The 24,094-nt window shown below is 47.8% G+C and overlaps 1 protein-coding gene across 1 annotated transcript in view; it reads left to right on the forward strand.

The window, feature by feature from the left end:
• FRMD4A (FERM domain containing 4A) overlaps nt 1-24,094 on the forward strand; it is a 746,022-nt gene that overhangs the window by 682,331 nt on the left and 39,597 nt on the right. Inside the window, 2 exon segments of the mRNA XM_040645388.1 lie at nt 4,398-4,536; nt 10,280-10,421. Of these exon segments, the coding sequence (XP_040501322.1) occupies nt 4,398-4,536; nt 10,280-10,421 (281 nt within the window).

A 24,094-nucleotide genomic window follows, 5' to 3' on the forward strand; every position in this document is an offset into this window, starting at 1 on the left:
GCAGGAATCCGCTTGTGCTGGCCCAGTGGGGGAGAGACCGAGGCTGGGGATAATACTCCAGCCGCGCTTTCCAGGTGAACTGAATCAGACCAGTCTTAGCGTGAGGGGAGGGAAACCCTACATGTTAAAAGAGTGAAAGGAATATTGCCACAGTGAGTCAGACGCAGAAAGGGGCTGCCTGACAGAATGAAAACCAGGGATTGGCTCATCTGAGGGGCTGTGCCTCAGGACCAGGAAGAGGTGCTGCTAGCTTCCTGTTCTATGTGTGGGGAGACTGAGGCACAAAAGAAACATGGTCACCTGCTCTAGGTTATAAAAAGCTGGCAAGTGGCACAAGAAGAATTTGAACCCAGGGTGTCTGGCTCCACAGCTCACAGGCATTCCCGCTACGCTCCATGTGACACACCGGGGACCGAGTGCTGGGTGGCATGGGCCATAAATACTGAAGGTGGCCAGAAGCCAGGCTGGTCAGGACAGGTTTCTGAGAAGGAGAGATTCTGAGCCGAACCTCGAAGCATGACTAGGATTTCAAGCTGAGGGTTGGCCCTTGGGGGGATGAAGACTTCGTCAGGTGGGTGTCAGAAGAGGGAAGGGAGGCGCTGGAGGCAGGCAGAGCACAGAGTGCGATCACATCTTCCCGGGGAAAACAGCCCTCTGCCAGTCTAGAGGCAGGGAGGGAGGCACGGAAGGAGGGAGGCCAGGGAGGTGTCTGCCCTAATGTCAGAGGCAGGAACCCAAGTCAGCTGCTGCTTTAAAGACACCTTTTCCATGTGTGCACTGAGGCAAACAAAGGGGATTGCTGGGGGTTAGCTACTTGGCACAGTGCCTTTGCTCTGCCCTGAAATCGTCTTCCCTCCCACGGCAGCAAGGGCGCTCCTTCCATTTACCGCCTCCCCCATGACTGTTGCCGTGTTTACTTGGAGCAGGGAAGACGAGTCTGGTTGACTCTACGTTGGGGTGGTCCCAGCCAGGAAAGGGGGTCAGAACTGAAGTGATGGGATGGCAGGTGAGAAAGAGAATCATGTCCTGAAGGGGCCATCGGTGGGCCACGCAGGGACCGGGGATCAGCCCGGGCAGAGGGTGCGTCCTGAGTCTCTGGTCTCAGGTGGGACCACAGAAGATGACCTCGGATCTGTGCTCCTGGACACGCACTCTCAACTCGATACCCACATGGGTTCTGCGGTTCTCTGGGCTTGGCAAATACTCCGTTTCTAAGGTTTAGGCAAAACAGAGAAGTCAGTGGGGTGGGAAGAGCCTGAAGGGAAAGATGCGGAGAAGAGATAAATTACTAATGGAGCAGGAGAAAACCGTCAGTGTCTGATATGGTATTCCTGCAGAACCTCCCAGACCTGGCCAGCCTCCTGAACCTTCCTCCCTCGCCTTTCTTACAAAGACAAGCACCTGGCCCCTACCACGCACAGACACACACTCCCAGTTACTTTTCCTTTCTAATTCAGCTTCTCAGGGAGAAAGGATTGCACTTACACCCAGGAGCAGCCATAGGTACAGAAGGCAACGTGGGAGTTCTGATGGGTTTCTTTTTTACTTCTACGAAGATCTGTGGGGGTGCTCCTCCTGACTCCCTTGCGGGCTCCTTCCCCATTATTTTCAACTGTGTTCTCGCTCATGAGCTGACGTGTTCTCCTAACTTTTACGTAGAGCGAGGAATTACCGTGCCTAGAATCAGTAGCATTAATGAGCCACCAGATTTGAATTTCTCCCTAAAAGTGGGTCTGAAGAAGACCTTCTGTTCAGTGTTTAGTCCCCAAGGTAAAATGATGGGAGCAGCTCTAGATTTTCTTCAGGGAAAATGCGTCATTAAAAAAACGGTTATTCATGAGTCCTGCCGACCCAAGTTTCTTCCAAATTAGATCTCTTAAACCCGAAAACATATTCTTCTCTCCTGATGTTCACATCAGATACCCCAGGCCCCACCCCAGTACCTTGCCCTGTGCGCACACACATGCACACGTGCGTGCAAACCCCCATTCTCAGATTTCATTTGCAAAATCATCTGCCTGGCCTATGGAATACACTTCACAGAAAGCATGATCCCGTCACTCTTTCCCCCCCCCACGGATGTGGCGAATTATGTTGGAACCCACATTTCCCACTTTTCGTTGTTATCGTCTGACTGCCTCTGTGTACCCCACACAGATATATGCCCTGTCTGTCCCGTAAATGTGTATGTGTCCGTGGGGTAGTGCGGGAGAGTAGCTGCACTCCTTTCTGCCGTCCCTCTTTGGATTCTTTATAGCCTGCCTGCCGGCGGACTAAATTTGAAATTGATAACCAACTCTTTCAAGGAACATTGAGTTAGAGCAGTGTGAGAAGTCCGGACTCCCTCGGGACATCCCACAGGCTGTGGCCTGTGCTGGTGATTAGAACAGAATTTACTTATCCTTCACCATAGGCAGCATTGCCTGCTTAATAAAGGACATTGTCAAAGGCTTTTCCTGTTTCTGAAGTTTGTCCTGGCCCAGCGCCAGGAGCTGAAGCTCAGAAAGGACCGTCCAGTGACCTAGAATGACCCATCTTATCCCAGACGAGGCAGAGGCTTGGACAAATTCTGAACCCTGAGGAGCCAGTAAATAAAAAGAATAGCATTATTCATGATAGCCAAAATATGGAAACAACCTAAGTGTTCATCGAGGGATGAACAGATAAAGAAATGGTGGTCTGTATACATACAATGGAGTATTATTCGGCCACAAGAAAGAAGGCCGTCCTGCCATTGGCACTAATGTGGATGAACATGGAGGACATTATGCTAAGTGAAATAAGCCATGGGGGGGTGGGGAACTGCATGATCTCACGCATATGCGGACTCTCAAAAGTCAAATATGTAGAAGCCGAGAGTAGAAAGGTAGTTACCTGGGCGGGGAAGAGAGGAAATGGGGGAATGTGGGTCAGAGGTACAAAGTTGCAATTATGCAGGATAAATAAGCTTTCAGATCTACCCCACAGGGTGAGGACTACAGTTACTGATGCTCTGCTGACTACTGGAAAGGGGCTAAGAGAGTAGGTCTCAGGGGCTCTCATGACAGATATATGAAGACATGATCTATGGTCATTAGCTTGACGGTAATAATCCTTCCACTATGTATATGTATACCAAATCCTGTCGTGCACCTTAAATATATATAATTTTTTCAATTTAAATTCAAGTTAACATTGAGTGCAGCACTGGTTTCAGAAGCAGAAGCCAGTGATTCATCATCACCCACATGCAACACCCAGGGCTCATCGCAGCAAGTGCCCTCCTTAAGGCACATCACCCATTTAGCCCACCCCCCATCCACCTTCCCTCTAACACCCTCAGCGTGTTCTCTATTTTAAGAGTCTCTTATGGTTTGCTTCCCTGTTTTATTTTTCCTTCCCTTCCTCTCTGTTCATCTGTTCTGTTTCTTAGACTCCACATATGAGTGAAATCATATGATACTTGTCTTTCTCTGACTGACTTCACTTAGCATGACACGCTCTAGTTCCATCCACATTGTTGCAAATGGCAAGATTTTTTTGATCACCAAGTAATATTCCATTGTATAAGGAGGCAAGAGAAACAAAAGAAAAAATGAATTGTTGGGACCTCATCAAAATAAAAAGCTTCTGCACAGTGAAGGAACAATCAACAAAAGTAAAAGGCAGCCGAGGGAGTGGGAGAATGTATTTGCAAATGACATGTCAGATAAAGGGTTAGTTTCTGAAACATAAAGAAATATAAAATAATCCAGTTAAGAAATGGGCAGAAGACACGAATAGACACTTTTCCGAAGTAGACATCCAGATGGCAAACAGACAGATGAAAGATGCTCAGCATCCCTCGTCATCAGGGAAATATAAATCAAAACCACAATAGGATACTACCTCACACCTGTCAGAATAGCTAAAATTAACAACTCTGGAAACAAAGGTGTTGGTGAGGAGGTAGAGAAAGGGGCACCCTCTTGCACAGTTGGTGGAAATGCGAACTGATGCAGCCAGTTGGGAAAACGTATGGAGGTTCCTTAAAAAGTTAAAAATAGAACTACCCTAGGACCCAGCAATTGTACTCCTAGGTATTTATCCCAAGGATACAAAAATGCTGATTCGAAGGGGCCCATGTACCCCAGTGTTTATAGCAGCAATGTCCACAATAGCCAAATCGTGGAAAGAGCCCAAATGTCCATTGACTGTTGAATGGCTAAAGAAAATATGTACAATTTTTATTAAACAATTAAAAAGATGGCCTTTGCTAGCTAGTTTCCCTGAGAGAGTGTGAGCGTGTGTGTGTGCTTATCTATCCCGTCTATGCAAGGGCTTTTAGATCCCACGGGATTCTCAGTAAAAGCTGTCGACCGGTCACTGGAGTCCCGTATCACCAACATGGCTGAACCTTGTGATTCTTGCCATCCCAGGGCTTCAGTGACAAGGAGGACGTTTGGACACAGCGGCATTGCGGTGCATACGTGGTACGCATGTCCGGCTTTGATCAAGTCCATTTGGGCTATGGCCATTAGCCAACACCAGTTCTATCTGGACAGAAAGCAGAGTAAGGTAAGTCCTTCCCTGGGGAACTGGGAGGGACTCTGCAATGACCGGACCTTTCACCAAGCTCCAGGCTTGCCTGAGGGCACAAGAGGGCCTGTGTCTCCCAGCTGAGGGATTGGGAATTGGGGGGCTGGGGGCGCCACCGTGTCCCTCGCTCTGAAATGTGTGCAGGTACAGACTTGCCTTTCAGAATCATAGGAGGGAGGAAGGAGATGGGCTCTTCCAAGGGGCACGTTCCATGCAACTTGGTTAAGGGGCCTCCGGCCCAACTAGGGTTGTAGCCTCTCAAACCGTTTACTGTAGCCAGGTAGGGCCCTTTTGAGGAATTCAGAGCATGCTTCTGAACCTCAGGAACCTCTCCTGGGAACAAGCCATCAAGACCTTTATGGTATTTAAACAGTGGCATATTGTTTTCTTTTTGAGAGGGGGGAAAAAAAAGCAACCGTTTGCAATTAATAGACACCATCTAACTGTTTAGGATAATTGCTGTGAAAGAGCTTCAGGCTTTTCCAACTGCCAGCTCCATTTTTTTTTTTTTCTTTTGTAAGTCAGAACTGGAAACATTAAAAAAAAAAAAAAAAAAAAAACCAGCACCCAACCCTGTTTCCCTAAGGCAGACCTGGAGCCTCAGGCCTTGGTAAACAGTCATCCTCCAAGGGAGATTTGACCCAGCCCCAATGCAGACACACAGGTGCATTTTCTGGCAAGTGGGAGAATGACATCTCCTTGGTTCACACAGGGCTTGTATCAACACTCAGCCCCTCTTCCTCCAGCCCCCGTCTGCCGTGCTGCCTTGCCTTCACCCCACGAGCCGTTCTCATTCATTAGCTCTCTGTGGAGGGCCCCATCAAGATGGGTCTTGCTCCTTTCCCAGGATCCTGCTAGCTTGGGGTGGAGGGCCTGCAGAGCTATGGAGGGAGCCGGGCGTTGGCCCCTAGGAGGTTTTTTCCCCATAATGTGGGTTCTTGGGCGGCAAGGAAGTAGCCGGACCCTGGGTGTACTGGGCACAAGATTCATCAGATCGGTGCCCTCTTGGACCCTTACAACTTCTTCTTCTGCCTTATTTTCTGTCTGGATGGAGTTGCTCTTTTCCCTGGGCTGGGGAGGGGAGTGGAAGGAGAGACCTGGGTCTGGTGGGAGAAAAGAGAAAGATCGTAGGAAAATAGGAGAAAAGGAAACAATCTCTCAACTCATAACTCAGTTTCAAATCTGAGCCCTTCCTGTGTGGCTGTCACTTTCTTCTTTGTAACACACTTTTCTCCTCTGCTAAATCTTCTTCCTGACCCCTTTTTTGGTCATTTTCTGGGGTGAATAGGCACAGAGTGGAGGGTTTTTTTTGTTGTTGTTAGGCATAATGGGAGCATTCCACAGCTTTCCTGGTGATGATGGACATTGGCACAGGGATTTGAAGCCCGATTAGATCAAAAGAAACAGGGCCAAAGCGTTTTGACTCATGCTTTAGATTGAGACAGTGGGTGGGTGTCAGCATTTTGCCCTCGGGTCGCGGGAGTTGGAGGTCCAAACCTTAAAACGTGGATTCTATCCTCTGCATTGTTTGGGAATGGGCGGTAAGGGGTAGAGACCTTGGCAGCCCTCCTGAACCCCACTGCCAATTCCTCTTGTGGGCAGACCCCCCACACACTGACAGCACAATTTTGAAAGGAGAAGAGACAAAATGTATTTCACCCTTAGGTTAGTACGTTAGCTGTTTGAGATCTTCCCTGCCCACCCCCAACCCCCATGCTCGTTCTTTGCATTGAGGGGCTCTTGGGTAACACAAGAGGCCTTTAGCAGGGCCTTCTTCCCCATTCTCGAAGATGGTCTTACTCTGTACTTGGAGAAGCCTTATTGGCCAGGCTCACAGGTCAGCCCTCTGATACAACAAGTAAACTTCAAAAAGTAATTATCAAAGATCATTTATTAACAGGAACTATCTTTTAAAAGGCCAAACCATGTGCTCACAGCCATAGAGAAATTTCAGCCATCCTTCTCGGTGACCCCTGGGGGACGGAGGGAAATACACCTCTGCCCAGGAGCAGGAGAACTTCCCCAGTAGGCTCTGAATGCTCGCAGAGGCTCCAGAGCCCTTCCATTTCTCGTAGGAACCGATCCCTGAACGCACAGTGGTAGGCGAGGGACAAACTCTCCCACGTGGAAGTCCAGGGACTCCGTTTCCAGTTCTGTGGCCCTGGGGAGGTCTTTCATTGCTCCTGCTTTGCTTTCACAATTAGAGAATAAGAAAGGAAATATGGAAATTATTGATTGGCCCAATGACACAGTGTGTGTGAAATTGCTTTAGGAGATATGTGCTATCTATTATTATCCTCATGAATCCAACATAACTTCCCTGGCCAACACTTGTGTAAAGGTTAAGTTCTCTCAAAGTTTCCCAGATTAAGTCAGAGATGATAAAATTCCCCCTTAGGAATTACGTTACGACACCTTGCGCTTCTGGAATGTTGTTCTCTGTACAAGGGTGATGTGATCCCTCTCTGGTGGGCAGAGTGACGGCTGACAGGCCTGGGATGAGCTGCAAAATATTTCTGAGCAACCAGTGCTGGCTGGCATACGGGGCCGTTGCTCCACACCCCGCTGCACCGGGCCATGCCAGCCATTCCTTTCTCTGAAGTGCTTCGGCAAAGCCCGGGCCTCCCAAGTGATGCTTATCAGCCCTGAGACAAGTGCGGTCTCGTGGTCTGAGTCAGCAGGAGTGGGTGGCCGAGCAGTCTCAGGCTCTTCCCCGGCACTCAGGCATTTTCCTCTTTGAGGATCCTTGTGCAAATCCTGTAAGAACAGCTCTCTCTCTCATACACACACACAACACACTCCCTTCATCACCGAAGACAGAACGGAAAGAGCCCGTATTGGTTGGTTCCCTGTGGCTTTAGAGGCACCAGCTACAACTGGTAACGTATATTTGTTGACCCCAAGGATCAGCAAACTCTGAAGCCCAGAGCCAAGGGATGTCTTATAGACTTGAGAGGAAAATATTTGAAAGCTCAAATTGTTGAGGGTAAACATTAGACACCTCTTCTCTGAACTCAGATGGGGACCTCTCCAGTTGGCCTCCAGTCCAGACATCTTTCCTTCTTGTTTTTTGTTTTTTTGTTTGTTTTGGGTTTTTTTTTCCCTGATCCATCTTCTGTTCTTCGTTCCACCTAGATCAGAAGCAGAGTGACAGCATGGTAGGGGACAGTGCAGCCTTGCTCGTGAGATAACAGTAATAAAACTCGGTAGGGCAAGAATCCTCAAAGTGTAATGTTCAGAATGTTGGAGGCTCTTTTGGGTTGTCCCAAGGACTTAACTTTTCGAGAAAAGAATCTCCCCATCTGTACTCCTTCCCCCTCTTAGCATTGCTCTCTCCACTGGGTCTTTTTGGTCATTGTCATATTTCCATCTGGAGAGAAGCTAGTAATTTCCTAAAGCTTCTAAGAATCTAGTCTCCCTTGGGAAGGATATCTGTTGGTCCCTTTTCCATATTTTGGTTTTTGCCTCTCAGACTGATATGTGGCAGGAATAGAGTGGGGGGGGTCTTCTGTGTGACTAATGAGATTAATGAGATCCCCCAAATACCAGGTTGAGCCATCAGTCTCACCTCATTTAGCAAATTACTTCCAGTCCTTGATTTGGATCCTGTTCCTACTTCAATTCCAGTGGCCTTTACATATTTTATCTAATTTGTCCTTATCACAACTCTGGCCATGTGGGTTTTAAGAGCTCCATTTTACAGACTGGGATCTGAGTATCAGACAGGTTGAAGGTCATGGCCAAACAGTGGTGAACTGGCCAGAGCCAAGATTCCAGTCCAGATCTTTCTGACTTCAAAGCCTGGACGCCTCCCCACCATGCTGAGTTGTTCTGTGTCTCCATGAGTCATTAAGTAGCTGCAAGCGACAGCTCCTTTTATTCGAGCGTGGGCGTTGGTAAAGAGGAGTGCCGCAGAGAGTAATGGGTGTGCTCCCTCTGCTTGCTCAGAGGGAAAGCTCTACCAGATGGGTGCTGTGGACATGCGCTGTTGATGCGAAATGAAAGGCACTTCCTGCTTCTGCCCCCACCACCCCTCCAGCCAGAGCACTGCGGGGGACCTGGTGGCCAGGGTTATGTCCTGAGCAAGGAGGCCCTGACCTGAGGAAGGTGACCCGGATCTGAGTGCAGGGACCTTCAGAGTTAGAAAGGAGACATCGGTCAAGGAAGGACCAATAGGATGATGTTCATACCCAGAGAACAAAACAAGCAAAAACATTCCATGTTACCTCAGTTCCTCAGACTCTCTTATAATGAGAGGAAAGTGCTCAGCTGTCGGAAGACATGGTCCTTCATCAGTGTCTGCATCAGTGTTGGGGCCAGAGGAAGGGCAAGGCCGCATGGGTTCAGAGAGCCTCTGCTGGGCGGTGTAGGGCACCTGGACAGAGAATGGCCGTAAGGAAGAATGGGCAGCATTCACCCATCCTGCCGTGGTCCCCGTATCAGCCTTCTGCCAGCTTCTCCTGTGTGGGGGACAGACTTGGTCTCACGCAGAGGGGTGTGGGGGGCGGATGATTGGGTGAACACACATGAAGTGACTGAAAACCTCGGTTTTGAATGCCACCTGGTTCCATCAGGGTACAGGCTATAGCCAATGGCCGTGGAAAGAAACCTCAGCAAATGTATGGGTTCTACAAGCATTTACAGTGGTTTTCATTCAGTTCATGCGATGGGTAAAGCCTATTGCCTTAAGCACGATCACAAAAATTGATTTCCTGAAGAAGGCGGGTGGGGGGGCTGCTGGGAAAGCAAACATCAAACACACGCGTAGGAAATGCAAACCCATTTTCATCTACCGAGGGCAGTAACTAAAAAAGGTAGTTTATGAAAAACAAATACTTTTAGGAATAGGATTGTGATAACAGAGTACTTTTCTAATTAATCCAGCCTGATGTTACTACTAGCCAAGGCAGGCCAATTAATATGCAGGATAAATGGAGTGGAGCATTGCCTATAATCTGCAGACTTTGGAGTACTCAGGTATCAAAATAGAAGCAGAGCACAGTGTCGGGAGCTTACGGTGGAGCCTGAGCGTCCAAGCGAGCAGTTGTTCCAGGGGCTTCTGCACATGCAGACATGCTCCTTGTACGTCTAGAGTATGGTCACTCGCCAAACCTCTAAACGTTCCATGGCCACGTGGCTAACACCGTAAGGGGTTTAAATCCCCTCAGAATCTATTGGAGCTTCATAAATCTGTTTCACATACCTCTTCTGTCGATCACAAAGCTGAAAATTATTTTTTCTTCCTTCCTTAAACATAAAATATAATCACCGCTATTTATTGAGGGCTGTGTTCCAGGGAGCGGCATGGGGGAGCCCTTCACGTGCCCTACTTCCTTTGACCCTAACACAACCTTCAGTGGCAGGTAGTGTTTTTTCCCATTTTATAGCTGGGAACAATGAGGCTCAGTGAGATCAGGGGACTTTCCCCAAACCAGGACTCCGACGAGGTCTGTCTGATGCCATAGCCGCTGCTCTGGGCACAGCACGGTATAGCCCTTAGAGTAGCTCGGAACACACATCATTCCTGTCTGTTCTAGAGCCAGACCTCCTGCAGGGAGTTTCGGTGATTAGGATTGGGGGCCAGAGAACGCAAACCTAAAAATGCTGCAAGCCAGGAAATCAGTCCATTTGCTAAATCTCAGGACCGTAAGCCCGCGAGTGATAACCGTTCTCTCTCCAAGGCCAATGCCTCTTTATAAGCTGGCTGTCTTTTCCATTCTAGTCTAAAATCCATGCCGCACGAAGCCTGAGTGAGATCGCTATTGACCTAACCGAGACCGGCACGCTGAAGACCTCCAAGCTGGCCAACATGGGGAGCAAAGGGAAGATCATCAGTGGCAGCAGCGGGAGCCTCCTGTCATCAGGTGAGCAGACTTTTGTTGGAGAGCCACCGTGCGGGGAGCGTGGAAGAGGCTGTCGCTGCAGCCTGTGGCTCCAGGGAAGGGCGGAGAGGGGCAGCCACTGAGGACGCAGCTTGGCAGGCTCGCCGGGAGCTGGCTCTGGTTGCCAGATGAAGGTTTTGAGCCAAATAGGAATCTGAGAAAAAACGCCCAAAGTGCAGGGTGGGGAGGTGGGGGGGGATAAGAAGCTGCAGAACCATGCCCTGTGGGAAGGACTGTTGGCCCCATGCATCTCTTCAGGCACCCTCCAGAGCCTTCTGAATGCTGATGGCCCACTGTCAGGAATGTCAAGTCCAAGGACGAGGTGGGGTCGGTTCACTTGGGTGTCCTTAAAGGAGAATTATGCTAAGGAGGGGCTGAAGGCGGGCTCGTGGGGCCGAGCAGCACTGCATCCTATTCTCAGGGGAACTCTTCGGGACTTCAGAAGGTACAGAAACCCTTGGCCTTTGACAAGCAGTCTTGTCACGGAATGCGGTGTAGCAGTGAGGTGCCTTTGGCAACTGAGAGTCCAAGGCTCTGATTCCGAGCTTGTTTCTGAGAGCCCTGGGCAAGTCATTTTGTCATTGGGTGTGGGAGGGGCGGACAAGCTCTGAGGATTCGGAGGGGGCTGATGTCCAGAATAGGGATGCCATTCGCTTTAGTGACAGGAAGAGGGGGAGATTTGAGGACCGCAGAAAGAGGGAGGGAGGCGGTCATTGTTTGGAAATGTTAGAAAGTATAACTAATGCAGGACACTCCCGAGGCCACACCGTCAAAGGCTGGTTGTTCCTGGGACAGTGTACCCTTGCGTCTGAGCCATGAAAGGGAAGCAAGAAGTCTTCATTTGCCCTACCTCATCTTCCGGAGTGCTTGCTCTTTCTTCGCCCTTTTTTTTTTTATTTTTATTTTTTATTTTTAAGATTCCTTCCTGCCCTAGCATTCTAGGAGCTGTCTCTGAATATTACACCTGTTGAAGCATCCCTCCATCTTTGATGGCCCCGCCCCGTGTGGTCTCTGCTGGTCCAGCCCATGCGGACTACCGAGGGCCCACCCTTCACACGTAGCCTTTCCTTCTCTGCCCTCTTGCTTCCACCCCAGGTGACCAGGAGCCAGAGCACCTTCATTCACAGAGGCATCCTCCCTGCCCAGATCTTGCCTCTTGCCCCTATCGGCTTGGCCTAGATTCTTCTACCCCTCACTGAACTTCCTCTTTGTTGCACCTTCCATATTGTGTTTCTCTCCTAGTTTTTCACTTTTCTTTCCCCTGGGTCTTCCACGGTTGTAAAAGGATGGAAGTGAAAATATCACCAGAGAGAAACAAGTAAGCAAGCATTAGCAGTGGAAAGTGATGTCTTCGTAAGAATAAAATCCCATTGGTCACCGGGGTCTTTCCTAGAACAACGTCGAGTGACTGCACACAGCAGCAGTCGGAGGAGAGGGAGAAGGGGAAGAGCCCGCAGAGGAGGAGAGGCTAAAGTGGTCTAGGAGGCTTCTAGGCTGGCCGAGTACAGTCAGAACCAGGAGAAAATGTAGGCCCAGAGGACGAGGGGGAGAATGTTCCCCTCCTGGACCAAGAGGCCCGTTTTACTGGGGGGGGGGGGGAGGGGGCTAATGGAGCTTCAGCTCAGGGGCCCACACTGGGCAGGCCGTTCAGAGGCCCTGGGAGGGCCCGTGTGTTTTTGTGCACATTACACATTTTGCGTTCTTTTCTTTTGTACCTTGAAGTGCAGTTGCCACACAATGTTAACGTTAGTTTCAGGCGTACAACGTAGTGATTCATCATCTGTGGTGTGCTGTGCTCACCTCAAGGGGAGCTCCCATCTGTCAGCAGAGGACACTGGTACCATACCATTGACTGTATTCCCTGTGCTGTACCTTTCATCCGTGTGACTTACTCATTCCATCACTGGCAGCCTGGACCTCCCCCTCCCCTTCACCCGTTTTGCCCTTCTCTCCATCCCCCTCCCCTCTGGCAACCACCAGCATTCTGTATTTTTGGATCTGTTTCTGCTTTTTGTTTGTTTCTTTGTTTGGTTTTTAGAGGCCACATATAAGTGAAATCATATGGCGTTAGTCTGACTGACTGACTTCATTTGGCATCGAACCCCCTCAGGCCGTCCGTGTTGTCGTAAATGGCGAGATCTCGTTCTTTTCTGTGGCTGTGGTCTGTGGTGCATAGACGTCACATCGTCTTTATCCATTCCTCCATCAGTGGACACTTACGTTGCTTCCGTATCGTGGCTAATAATAATCAATTGTATTATTTTCCTTAACTGAACCACCAATATAAGCTTCATGGCCCACAAAACCTGGATCTCCCTCGGCCAGATCACCATGGGGTTTACCATAAACCCCTCCCCGCCTCACGTTCTTCAAAGCGTTTTCATTAGCGCAGTGAGCCAAATGATCGTTGTTTCTGAGGCCTTGAGGTTTACTGTGAAAGCTGTAGAGAATGTTGTTGTATTGAAGAGAATGTCATACAAAGCCCAAGACCCCTGCCTCAAATTACAGCCACTGTCCATCCCCTGCTGAGTGGCGAGGGCAGACCCAGCACCAGCCTCTTTGTGCTCTAGACACTTCTAACCCTTGTTAAAACCCAGAGTCTGAGATACAAGTCTGGATTTACCTGCCCACGGTTGTCCTCCTCCAGCCACACATGAGCCCAGCTCATCCTTCGGGCTCAGTGAGGTGTGCATCCCTGCTGGGGTTTCCTATCCATTTGGGAATCTGGGTACTTTCTGAATTTGGCCTGGTTCTATCCCAGGGGAGGATGGAGTCTTGCAGCCAAGGGCTTCTCAAACTTCTAGGCGCATCAGAATCACTTGGAGGGCAGTTCAAACACAGAGAGTTGAGCTCCAGCCCCCGGGTGTCTGACTCTGCAGGTCTGGGGTGAGCCTGAGAGTTGGCATTTGTAACAGGTCCCTAAGAGATGCTGATGCAGCTGGTCTGGGGGCCACATCTTGAGCCCCTCTTCCTGCTGAGGAAGAGATAAAAGCCTGACGTGACAAGGTTGCTCAGGTGTCCCCACTTCCAAACCTGTGTCTTGGGCCATCTCCTCTGGCCACTCCTATCTGTCAGCGTCTGGGGACACCACACCAGTAACCTGACAGAGCCATGGACCCAGTTATGCACAGGAACCCCAAACCTCCTGACCTAGAACGGACATCACTCAGTCATCAGCAAGTGAGATCCAGGCATCTTCAAGATTAGAAAGCAGTTCACCTGTGTGGCTGCCACCAGCCTGATCGAACAGAATACTAGAATAACATCAAGTAAAGCATCCTTATACCAAGATATTAACGTGGTTTTCAAATCAGTGATAATTTTGCTTCGGGGGCCCCAGGCTGAGCTGTTTGGGAGTCGCTGGGGGCAGCTAAAGACCTTGCCGTCCCCGCTTTCGGAGAGGCAGCATTCGTGCGCCCTGACCCCTGGGCTCTTTCCTTGCCCACCCTCTGCTGCACCGCTGTGCAAGAGGAAAGCCCCAAGAGATGAGAAGCCCAGAAAGTATGAGCTGTGCCCCATGACCAGACCAGGCAGCACCTCAAACCCTGCCAGTCCTGCCAGCCAGAGCCTGAGGCCACGCTAAGTCTGAGGGTCCATGGGGAGGCCTCCATCCCGTGACTTAGGAAGACCATGCAGGGAGAGATCCCAAACAGGAAAGAATAGAGGCCATCAGTTAACAAAGGGAATTTCGAGTGTCCCCAGATCCAGTCATCACTCCCTCTGGGGCTGCTGATCCCTGGCCGTCTGTCTTCTGCCCTCACCTGAGGCACACCCTCTGTACCCCACCTGGAAGGGAGGGTTTCCCGTCCCCCATGGTGAGGACATCTAGCTGGCTTAAATAGCTCCACAGCTGGCTGGTGTCCCACGTGGTTCTTTTTGTCCTTTGGTGTCCTCTTGTCTGTTTCCTGAGAATTCCTTAGTGATGCCCTCCCACAGATGGATGAGGCATTGCTCTTCCAGAAAAGCCCTGCTTTTAAACACTCATTTTATTACACTTGCCAGACCCCATGCTCTACTTTTCATTTAGAAAATACGGTGCGTCTAATTCCGTATCCTGTTTGGTCAGTTAGTCTCCTCCTTCCCCTACTGCCTTATGCTAAAAGAAAGAAAAGGAAAGAGGGAAGGGATGGAAGGGAGGGAGGGAGAGAAAGAAGGAAAGAAAGGAAAGAAAAAAAAAGGTGTCTAATATATATTCCTTAAAATCATTTTGAGAAATGAATTTTCATTTTAAAATCCTTTTTACAGGGGTGCCTGAGTGGCTCAGTCGGTTGAGCATCTGACTCTTAGACTCAGCTTAGGTTCCGATCTCAGGGTCATGAGTTCAAGCCCTGTGTTGGGCTCTGCTTTGGGCATGGAGCCTACTTAAAAAAAGAAAAAAGAAAATCCTTTTACCTACTTCTAGCCCAGTGCCTGACTTCCAGTAGTTACTCCAAACATGATTTAAAAATGGTTTTTAACATTACATTTCCATGGCTTATTTATAACTGGAAATAGTACCTTTTGAACCCCTTCACCTATCTCCCTTCCCCCCATCTCTGGCAGCCACCAATCTGTTCTATCTGTGAGCTTCCGGTTTTGGGGTTTGTGTTTTTTAAGTTCCACATATAAGTAAGATCATACGTATGGTATTTGTTTCTCTCCGTCTGACTTAACACAACGCCCTCAAGGTCCATCTGTGTTGTCCCAAACCGAAGATTTCATTCTTTTTTAGAGCTATTACTGCATCGTATGGCTGTGCCACGTCTTTTCATCCATCCGTTGGTGGGGTGTCTCCATACCTTGGCTGCTGTAAATAATGCAGTGAATGGAGGGCACGTGTATCGTTTTGTTTTTTTTGTTTTTGTTTTTTTGTTTTTTTTTTTTTTTTAAATGATTTTTTATTATGTTAGTCACCATACAGTACATCCCCGGTTTCCGATGTAAGGCTCGATGATTCATTAGTTGTGTATAACACCCAGTGCACCATGCAATACGTGCCCTCCTTACTACCCATCCCCAGCTTATCCCATTCCCCCACCCCCCTCCCCTCTGAAGTCCTCAGTTTGTTTCTCATAGTCCATAGTCTCTCATGTTTCATTCCCCCTTCTGATTACCCCCCCTTTCTTTATCCCTTTCTTCCCCTACCGATCATCCTAGTTCTTATGTTCCATAGATGAGAGAAATCATATGATAGTTGTCTTTCTCTGCTTGACTTATTTCACTTAGCATTATCTCCTCCAGTGCTGTCCATGTTGTAGCAAATGTTGAGAACTCGTTCTTTCTGATAGCTGAGTAATATTCCATTGTATATATGGACCACAACTTCTTAATCCAGTCATCTGTTGAAGGGCATCTCGGCTCCTTCCACGATTTAGCTATTGTGGACATTGCTGCTATGAACATTGGGGTGCATATGGCCCTTCTCTTCACTACGTCTGTATCTTTGGGGTAAATACCCAGTAGTGCAATGGCTGGATCATAGGGTAGCTCAATTTTTAACTTTTTAAGGGACCTCCACACTGTTTTCCAGAGTAGCTGTACCAACTTGCATTCCCACCAACAATGTAGGAGGGATCCCCTTTCTCCACATCCTCTCCAACAATTGTTGTTTCTTGCCTTGTCTATTTTTGCCATTCTAACTGGCGTAAGGTGGTATCTCAGTGTGGTTTTGATTTGAATTTCCTTGATGGCTAATGATTTTGAACATTTTTTCATGTGTCTGTTAGCCATTTGTATGTCTTCATTGGAAAAGTGTCTGTTCATATCTTCTGCCCATTTTTTGATTTGTTTATTTGTTTCTCGTGTATTGAGTTTGAGAAGTTCTTTGTAGATCTTGGATACCAGTCCTTTATCTGTAGTGTCATTTGCAAATATCTTCTCCCATTCCGTGGGCTGCCTCTTAGTTTTTCTGACTGTTTCCTTGGATGTGCAGAAACTTTTAATCTTGATGAAGTCCCATAAATTCATTTTATCTTTTGTTTCTCTTGCCTTTGGGGATGTGTCATGAAAAAGGTTGCTTTGGCCGATGTCGTAGAGGTTGCTGCCTATGTTCTCCTCTAGAATTTTGATGGATTCCTGTCTCACATCGAGGTCTTTCATCCATTTGGAGTTTATTTTTGTGTATGGTGTGAGAGAGTGGTCAAGTTTCATTCTTTTGCATGTAGCTGTCCAATTTTCCCAGCACCATTTATTGAAGAGACTGTCTTTTTCCCACCGGATGTTTTTTCCTGCTTTATCAAATATTAGTTGCCCAAAGAGCCGAGGGTCCATTTCTGGGCTCTCTATTCTGTTCCATTGGTCTATGTGTCTGTTTTTGTGCCAGTACCATGCTGTCTTTGTGATCACAGCTTTGTAGTACAGCTCGAAATCCGGCATTGTGATGCCCCCAGCTTTGTTTTTCCTTTTCAACAGTTCCTTGGAGATTCGGGGCCTTTTCTGTTTCCATACAAATTTAAGGACTGTTTGTTCCAGTTCTTTGAAAAATGTCCTTGGTATTTTGATCGGGATAGCATTGAAAGTGTAGATTGCTCTGGGTAGCATGGACATTTTAACTATGTTAATTCTTCCGATCCATGAGCATGGAATATCTTTCCATCTTTTTATGTCTTCCTCAATGTCTTTCAAGAGTGATTTATAGTTTCTAGAATATAGGTCCTTTACGTCTCTGGTTAAGTTAATTCCAAGGTAACGTATGGTTTTTGGTGCTATTGTAAATGGGATGGATTCCCTAATTTCTCTTTCTTCGGTCTCGTTATTCGTGTATAGAAATGCAACTGATTTCTGAGCATTGATTTTGTATCCCGCCATGTTACTGAATTGCTCTATAACTTCTAATAGTTTGGGAGTGGCTTCTTTTGGGTTTTCCATATAGAGTATCATGTCATCTGCAAAGAGAGACATTTTGACTTCTTCTTTGCCAATTTGAATACCTTTGATCCCTTTTTGTCGTCTGATTGCTGTTGCAAGGACTTCTAGTACTATGTTGAATAATAGTGGCGAGAGTGGGCATCCTTGTCGAGTTCCTGATCTTAAGGGAAAGGCTTCCAGCTTTTCCCCATTGAGAATAATATTTGCTGTAGGCTTTTCATAGATGGCTTTTATGAGATTGAGAAATGTACCTTCTATTCCTACACTCTGAAGGGTTTTAATCAGGAAAGGATGCTGTATTTTGTCAAATGCTTTTTCGGCATCGATTGAGAGGATCATATGGTTCCTGAGTCTTTTCTTGTTGATATGATGTATCACGCTGATTGATTTGCGAATATTGAACCACGCTTGCATCCCAGGTATGAATCCCACTTGATCGTGATGGATAATCCTTTTAATGTACTGTTGGATTCTATTAGCAAGGATCTTGTTGAGGATTTTGGCGTCCATATTCATTAGGGAAATCGGTCTGTAATTCTCCTTTTTGATGGGGTCTTTGCCTGGTTTGGGGATCAAGGTAATATTGGCCTCATAGAATGAGTTTGGTAGCTTTCCTTCTGTTTCTATTTTTTGAAATAGCTTTAGGAGAATAGGTATTATTTCTTCTTTGAATGTTTGGTAGAATTCCCCAGGAAAACCGTCCGGGCCTGGAGTTTTGTTATTTGGAAGGTTGTTTATCACTGACTCAATTTCTTCATAATTAATTGGCCTGTTTAAGGAATCAATTTCTTCCGGTTTCAATCTTGGTAGTTTATAGGTTTCCAGGAAGGATTCCATCTCTTCCAGATTGCTTAGTTTATTGGCATATAGCTGTTGATAAAAATTTCTAATAATCCTTCCAATTTCAATGGTGCTCGTCGTGACCTCTCCTTTTTCATTCATAATTTTAATAATCTGGGTCCTTTCTCTTTTCTTTTGGATAAGTCTTGCCAGTGGTCTGTCAATTTTATTGATTCTCTCAAAGAACCAGCTTCTAGTCCTGTTGATCTGCTCTACTGTACTTCTGGTTTCTGCTTGATTGATTTCAGCTCTAATTTTGGTCAACTGCTTCCTCACGTGTATCGTTTTGAATCTGTGTTTTCATTCTCTCCGGATGAATACCCAGCAGTGGAATGCTAGGTCATCTAGTCGTTTTGTTATTAATTGTTTGAGGACCCTCCATACTGTCTTCCAGAGCGGCTGCACCGGTGTGCATTCCCGCCGACAGTGCACGAGGTTGCTTTTTCTCCACATCTTTGCCAACACCTGTTGTTTCTTCTTTGATTCTAGCCATCCGGACAGGTGTGAGGTGGTATCTTATTGTGGTTTTGATTTGCATTTCCCTGATGACGAGTGACGTTGAACATCTTTTCGTGTCTGTTGGCCATTTACATGCCTTGGAAAAACATCTAATAAGATCCTCTGCCCGTTTTTTAATTGGATTGTTTGGGTTTTTGCTATTGAGTTGTATGAGCTCTTTATGTATATTGGACGTTAACTCCTTCATCAGTTACGTGATTTGCAAACATCTTCCCCCATTCAGTCGGTTGCCTTTTTGTTCAGTTGATGGTTCCCTTTACTGTAGCAGCAGCTTTTAGTTTGAGGTACTTCCGCTTGCCCATTTTCGCTTTGGGTGCCTTTGATTTTGGTGTCAAATCCAAAAAATCACTGCCAAAACCAGTGTCAGTGTTACAGGTGAGTGAAATCAGACTTGGAAGACCAGTAGTAAGAATCCCGCACGTGCTGCATTTTAAGGACCTTCTGTGTTCCTGGAGCCTATGGCATCCTGGGCCTTGCCTAGAACTCACATGCCTGTCACCCACACTCGGATTGTCCTTTATCGGTCGCTGCGTATGCTGGCATCAGACCTTGAAAGGTTAATCTTGTCGGATCAGGCTCCTGTTGCAAATGGTGTATATCCTTGCAGTCTGCCCTCCACTTTTTCACCCTGGTCTATACCCGGATTGTGGTGTGGCTGAGCCGTGTGACGACAATGTAATATCGCTATGGTGTGAACACTTTTCCTAGCTCCCAAACCTCGCCTGGTACTATGCACGACATTTTATAAAGTTAGAGTTCCTCTCTTCAGAGTGCTTCATACTGTTTATTGATATTAACAGAGATAAAATATTTCCAAGCTCTTAGTAACTCTGAAGGTGATTTTCCTGTTTAAAGGCACGTAAATACCTTTTAAAATTACTGATGTCCAGTACTTGGCATCTGAGGTATGAGTTGCTAGAGAAACAAAGGGTCATTGCTATGTATGAAAGAAGTCGGGAGACTACACTTACTAACGCCCTGAGCCCAGAAGGCTAGCCATTTCAAAAAGAAAGTGTCCACATAATTGAAACGATTTATTGAGGCTTAGGGGTAGGCCCCCTAAATTTTTCGATGGTGATGCATAGGGCTCTGGCGTGTCAGACCTGTAGGCCCCTGTCCTAGTAGACACCCTTAGGGGCAGTGAGCCTTCTGAGCCCAAGACACAAGACCTGTGTCGAACTAAAAGGAATCCACCTGATCCAGCACTGAATGGGATCAGACCACAGGAACGTTATGGAACCTGCATCCCGAATCCTTGTGTGCAGGGGTCTGGTGGCCAGGCTTGAAAGGAGATCCCCAGGACATGTCAGCCGAGAGATGGTGTGGTCTTCCCAGAGTCCCCTAGAAGAAGGGACGTCAAGGCAGCGCAGGTGCCAAGGCAGGCCGACAGAGCCGCACGCCCTGCCCTCCACAAGCCTGACGCTGTGTGGGCCTTCTCACAAGCTCTGCCCGCTGGGCGCTGCTCGAACCCGCTGACTGCTGCAGGGCTGGGAAGCAGGGCCCTCTTCCACTCTGCCCTGGGGGAGGCTGCACATTTGCCCCCAACTTTGTCCATGCCTCTCTCCGTGGCTCTTGCTCATCTGAGCTTCAGGTAACAAATCTGTGGAGGTTCAGACAGAGGCAGAGAGGACGGCTGTGAGTTCAAACCATTCAGTGATGATGTTCTGTGAGTTAGATAAAAAGCATCCGAAATCTTTTTTTGTGGGACTTCAAACAGTTTGCGCCTCTCTTCCCTTCCCCTGTTTCTTGAACTCTCGAAGATGGGAGAGGAGAAAAAAATGTCACAAAACAAAAAGCAAAACCGCACCGGCGCTCGTCCTGGGAGCTGGCCACACACGGCCTTTCCGTAGCTCGTGTGAAAGAAGGAGGCGGTGTGGGGCTGTCCCGGGTATTGTGTGGAGGCTTCTCCGTGGAGCAGAGCTGATGCCAGTGGGGGTGCGGGGGGCTGAGCGAGACATGGCTTTGCTCTCAGCCTATTTAAAGAAAATGGTGGAAACTGAGTTAGGAAACAACCAAGTGTTCTGAGTCCCCTGTGGCTTGTTGCAGGAGCCTCCCAGACCAAAAAAAAAAAAAAAAAAGGTACTGTGTGTCCTCTCTTCAAGAGATGAAACCATCGGACTGCTGGGGGCTTCTTGACTGGAGACACAGGGCCTCAGCCACCCATTTGCTACAGAACAAAGGGCCGTGTTGTGTCTATAAATAGGAGTGAGGCTGTGTGATTAATGAGATGGCGATTGAGTCATCATCGTGATCAGCAGGATTGCGAAGAATGTGGCGAGGGATCTTTGGTTTAAAACACACACACACACACACACACACACACACACACTGCGGTGCGTGATCGTGCCCCAGCTCTGACACTTTCCGTTCTGGGGAAAACATGTGTTGGTCCTGGGCCCTCGTACCGCCCGGGATCTGTCCGCATTCATTACTCACCCTTCCACACATTCCTCTTCTCTGAGGGCTGGCACTTCCTTCCATTGTTAGGAAGTTTATTAATAACTAATATAACAATGAGGATGCCAGGATCTGACCCCTCTCCCTACAGAAAGGTGATCTGATCGGCATCAGTCAGCCTTATGGTCACGGCTCTATTCAGCTCAGAACACACTGCTTCATGCTGGTAGAAATCACATTGTCTTTTGGTTTGTTTGGGTTTTTTGTCTTCTTTTTTTTTTTTTTTTTAAAGATTTTATTTATTTATTCGACAGAGAATAGAGACAGCCAGCAAGAGAGGGAACACAAGCAGGGGGAATGGGAGAGGAAGAAGCAGGCTCATAGCGGAGGAGCCTGATGTGGGGCTCGATCCCATAACGCCGGGATCACGCCCTGAGCCGAAGGCAGACGCTTAACCGCTGTGCCACCCAGGCACCGCGGGTTTTTTGTCTTCTTTCTTTCTTGCCCTCACTCTCTCCTCTCCCTGTGTCTGTCTCAGCCTCTTAAAGGTCTCTGTTACCATCTCCCTGCCACCTCCCCCTTTGGGTCTAGGGGTGAGCAGGATTCCAGGGGCTTCAATTTTGGTCATAACCTGAGTGCAGGTGGGCACAGCCCTGCAGCCTTGGCCCGAGGACTGCGGCTCAGCCAGGCCATGTTCCTGCTGGACTTCGTGACCAGGGAGGGCTGAGATATCTCCTTCTGTGGAATGGATATTTCTGGGCTTGCTAGAGTAGGATGGGCCAGTGATGAGACTGAGAAGAAGGGAGAACAGTTGTCCCTTTCTGATCTCATATGGGGGGAGCCTAATTAAGTCATTTATAGTGATATTTCTGCCCTTGGGTGTTGGTGCTGAAGCTGTAGCTCTGCCTGGTAAAGAAAACCAGAACAGAGTAACCATGGACGACCTAAGTGAACTCCTCTCCAATGGTGAGATTTTAAGCATTGAAAAACAAGTGTCATTATGACCTCTCCTAGGCACTGCTCCGTTCCCATTCAGGCCAGCCCTCTTGATATTGCAAGGGAATTAACAGAGTCTGGGAGCTGGAAAGATAAGCCCCCTCATTCCACAGTGTAGGAAAGGGAAGTCATATGATCATAAACAGTAGTTTCAGCTCGAGATCCTACTTAGTATTTTTATTAGACGCTGCTGCTAATTTTTGTAAGCAACTATTCAGTCCCCTCCCCCCCCCCAATTATATTTGTCCTCTTCACCCATTGGCCAAAGTGCCACGGAGCAATGAGACAGCCATGCGGCAAAGCTGCTCCAGAGACGCTAGTCACCATCACAGCCGCTGCTTTTCCACAGAGCTTTGTCACTTCACTACTCTTTGAAGTGAACTATTTTATTTTTGTAATTTCTGAGCCTGACGAGGAGTTGTCCAAGCATGCATTTTTCATCCTAAAAATCACATTTAATTCTCAGAGACGGTCTCCAGAGATCACACATTTATCTCGAAATCTGCAATGTGACATTATTTCACAGGGTCTCTTAGGACATCTTTCATGTACGGAACTCATCGTTGAGGATTTGTAAGGGAAATAAATATCTCTTCATCTTAAGGAAGAGTTCAGACCTTTCCCTCCTATTTATTCCTGAGGTGTCTGCCAAAACTTTTCCTTGCAGCTTTTACAGATCTGCTTTTCTTTTTTTCCCCTGAAGGCTGAAACAGATAGATTGTCATTTCCTTCCCATCCTTTCAGAACAACAGATTTCTTTCTTCTTTGGGGTACTGTTTGTTTCAAATTTCCCCTCTTTTCAAAGAGGAAAGCACCCCTTCTGTCTTCTGAGATCAGCGGGCTAGTCATCAGTATTCCATCTCTGTAAAAACAGATGAGCCACAGTTCCTGACAACATGCTCTTCATAGGATGCGTGTTCATATCCGGTGCTGAGTGGCCGAGGGTCTTTGGAAAGATTGGAGCAAATTCTCCATCACAGCCGAGTGAGGATATCCTTCCATGTGTTTGCCGGCTGGAGGGGAGCCGGTGTCCCCCTCACCCCCCCACCCACATCCTGCCCCCGGCAACCGGCTGCCCACGGGCTGAAGTCTGGAGTTCCCCAGCTGGGAAATAAGAAAGTGATGGAGGCTTTTTCTCCAGAGGTAGCCAAGCGGGTTTTCACCACGTCTCTGCCGGTAACCTCTACAGCATCGGTACCATAGGATCAGTAGTTCTCTCAGGAGATGCCCAGATACGCACTGAGAGCAACTTTCTGACCATTGAGCACATCAGTCAAAAACTCTCTGGCTGTGGCTGGATGGATAGGAATGGTCTTCTTTGAGGTCTTTTTTTCCTCTTCCCCCACCTAAGTTAATCGCTAAATCAGTTGCTAAATTATTTGTGACCTATTCCTAGAAAATCCTTTGGATTCAGATTGAAACATAATAATAAAATCGCCAAAACCAAAAGATGTTATTTCCAACCTGGTGTCATGCAAACAGATGGTTACTGAGCAATAAGCAGGAAGGTTTCCTAGAGCACTAATCTGATGCACTGGTTCCTGGCAGTGCAACACGGGGCCACCTCAGCTGCTCAGACTGGAGGGGGTCATCAGCTCTCCAGGTGAATTACCTAGCTGGCCCCCCGGTGAGGGTTCCCTCCAGCATGCCATTCCCTCTCTCATTCAGGTGGCATTACTCATCTCCCGCCTCTTCCTGGCAGGCAGCTTTGTGCGTCCCCCTCCACCCCACCTTGCTCACAGAGACTCAGGCTCCATTGGCTCATCTGAAGTATCCCTCAACTCGTTCTCCTCCTTCCTTCGGCCTGCATTGTAATCCATGCAGGATGTGGAAAGAGTCTGGGTGTGAAAGGCAGATCTGATTTGCACGCTGCATGGTTTTTTACTGTGGCAACCAGCAGCGACCAAGACAAAGTTCCAGCTCCCATGCCCTTTCCCTTCTGGGTATAAAACAGACCAAACAGAGCTGCCCAACTGGAAACCCAGCTCTGCCTCCCTGTGTCCCAGTAACCTCTTCCGTGAAAACGGGGCTAATGTTTTCGTGAAGATTACGTGAAC

The sequence above is a fragment of the Ursus maritimus genome, unplaced genomic scaffold (assembly GCF_017311325.1).
Source record: "Ursus maritimus isolate PB19 unplaced genomic scaffold, ASM1731132v1 scaffold_31, whole genome shotgun sequence".
In the NCBI taxonomy this organism is placed as follows: domain Eukaryota; kingdom Metazoa; phylum Chordata; class Mammalia; order Carnivora; family Ursidae; genus Ursus; species Ursus maritimus.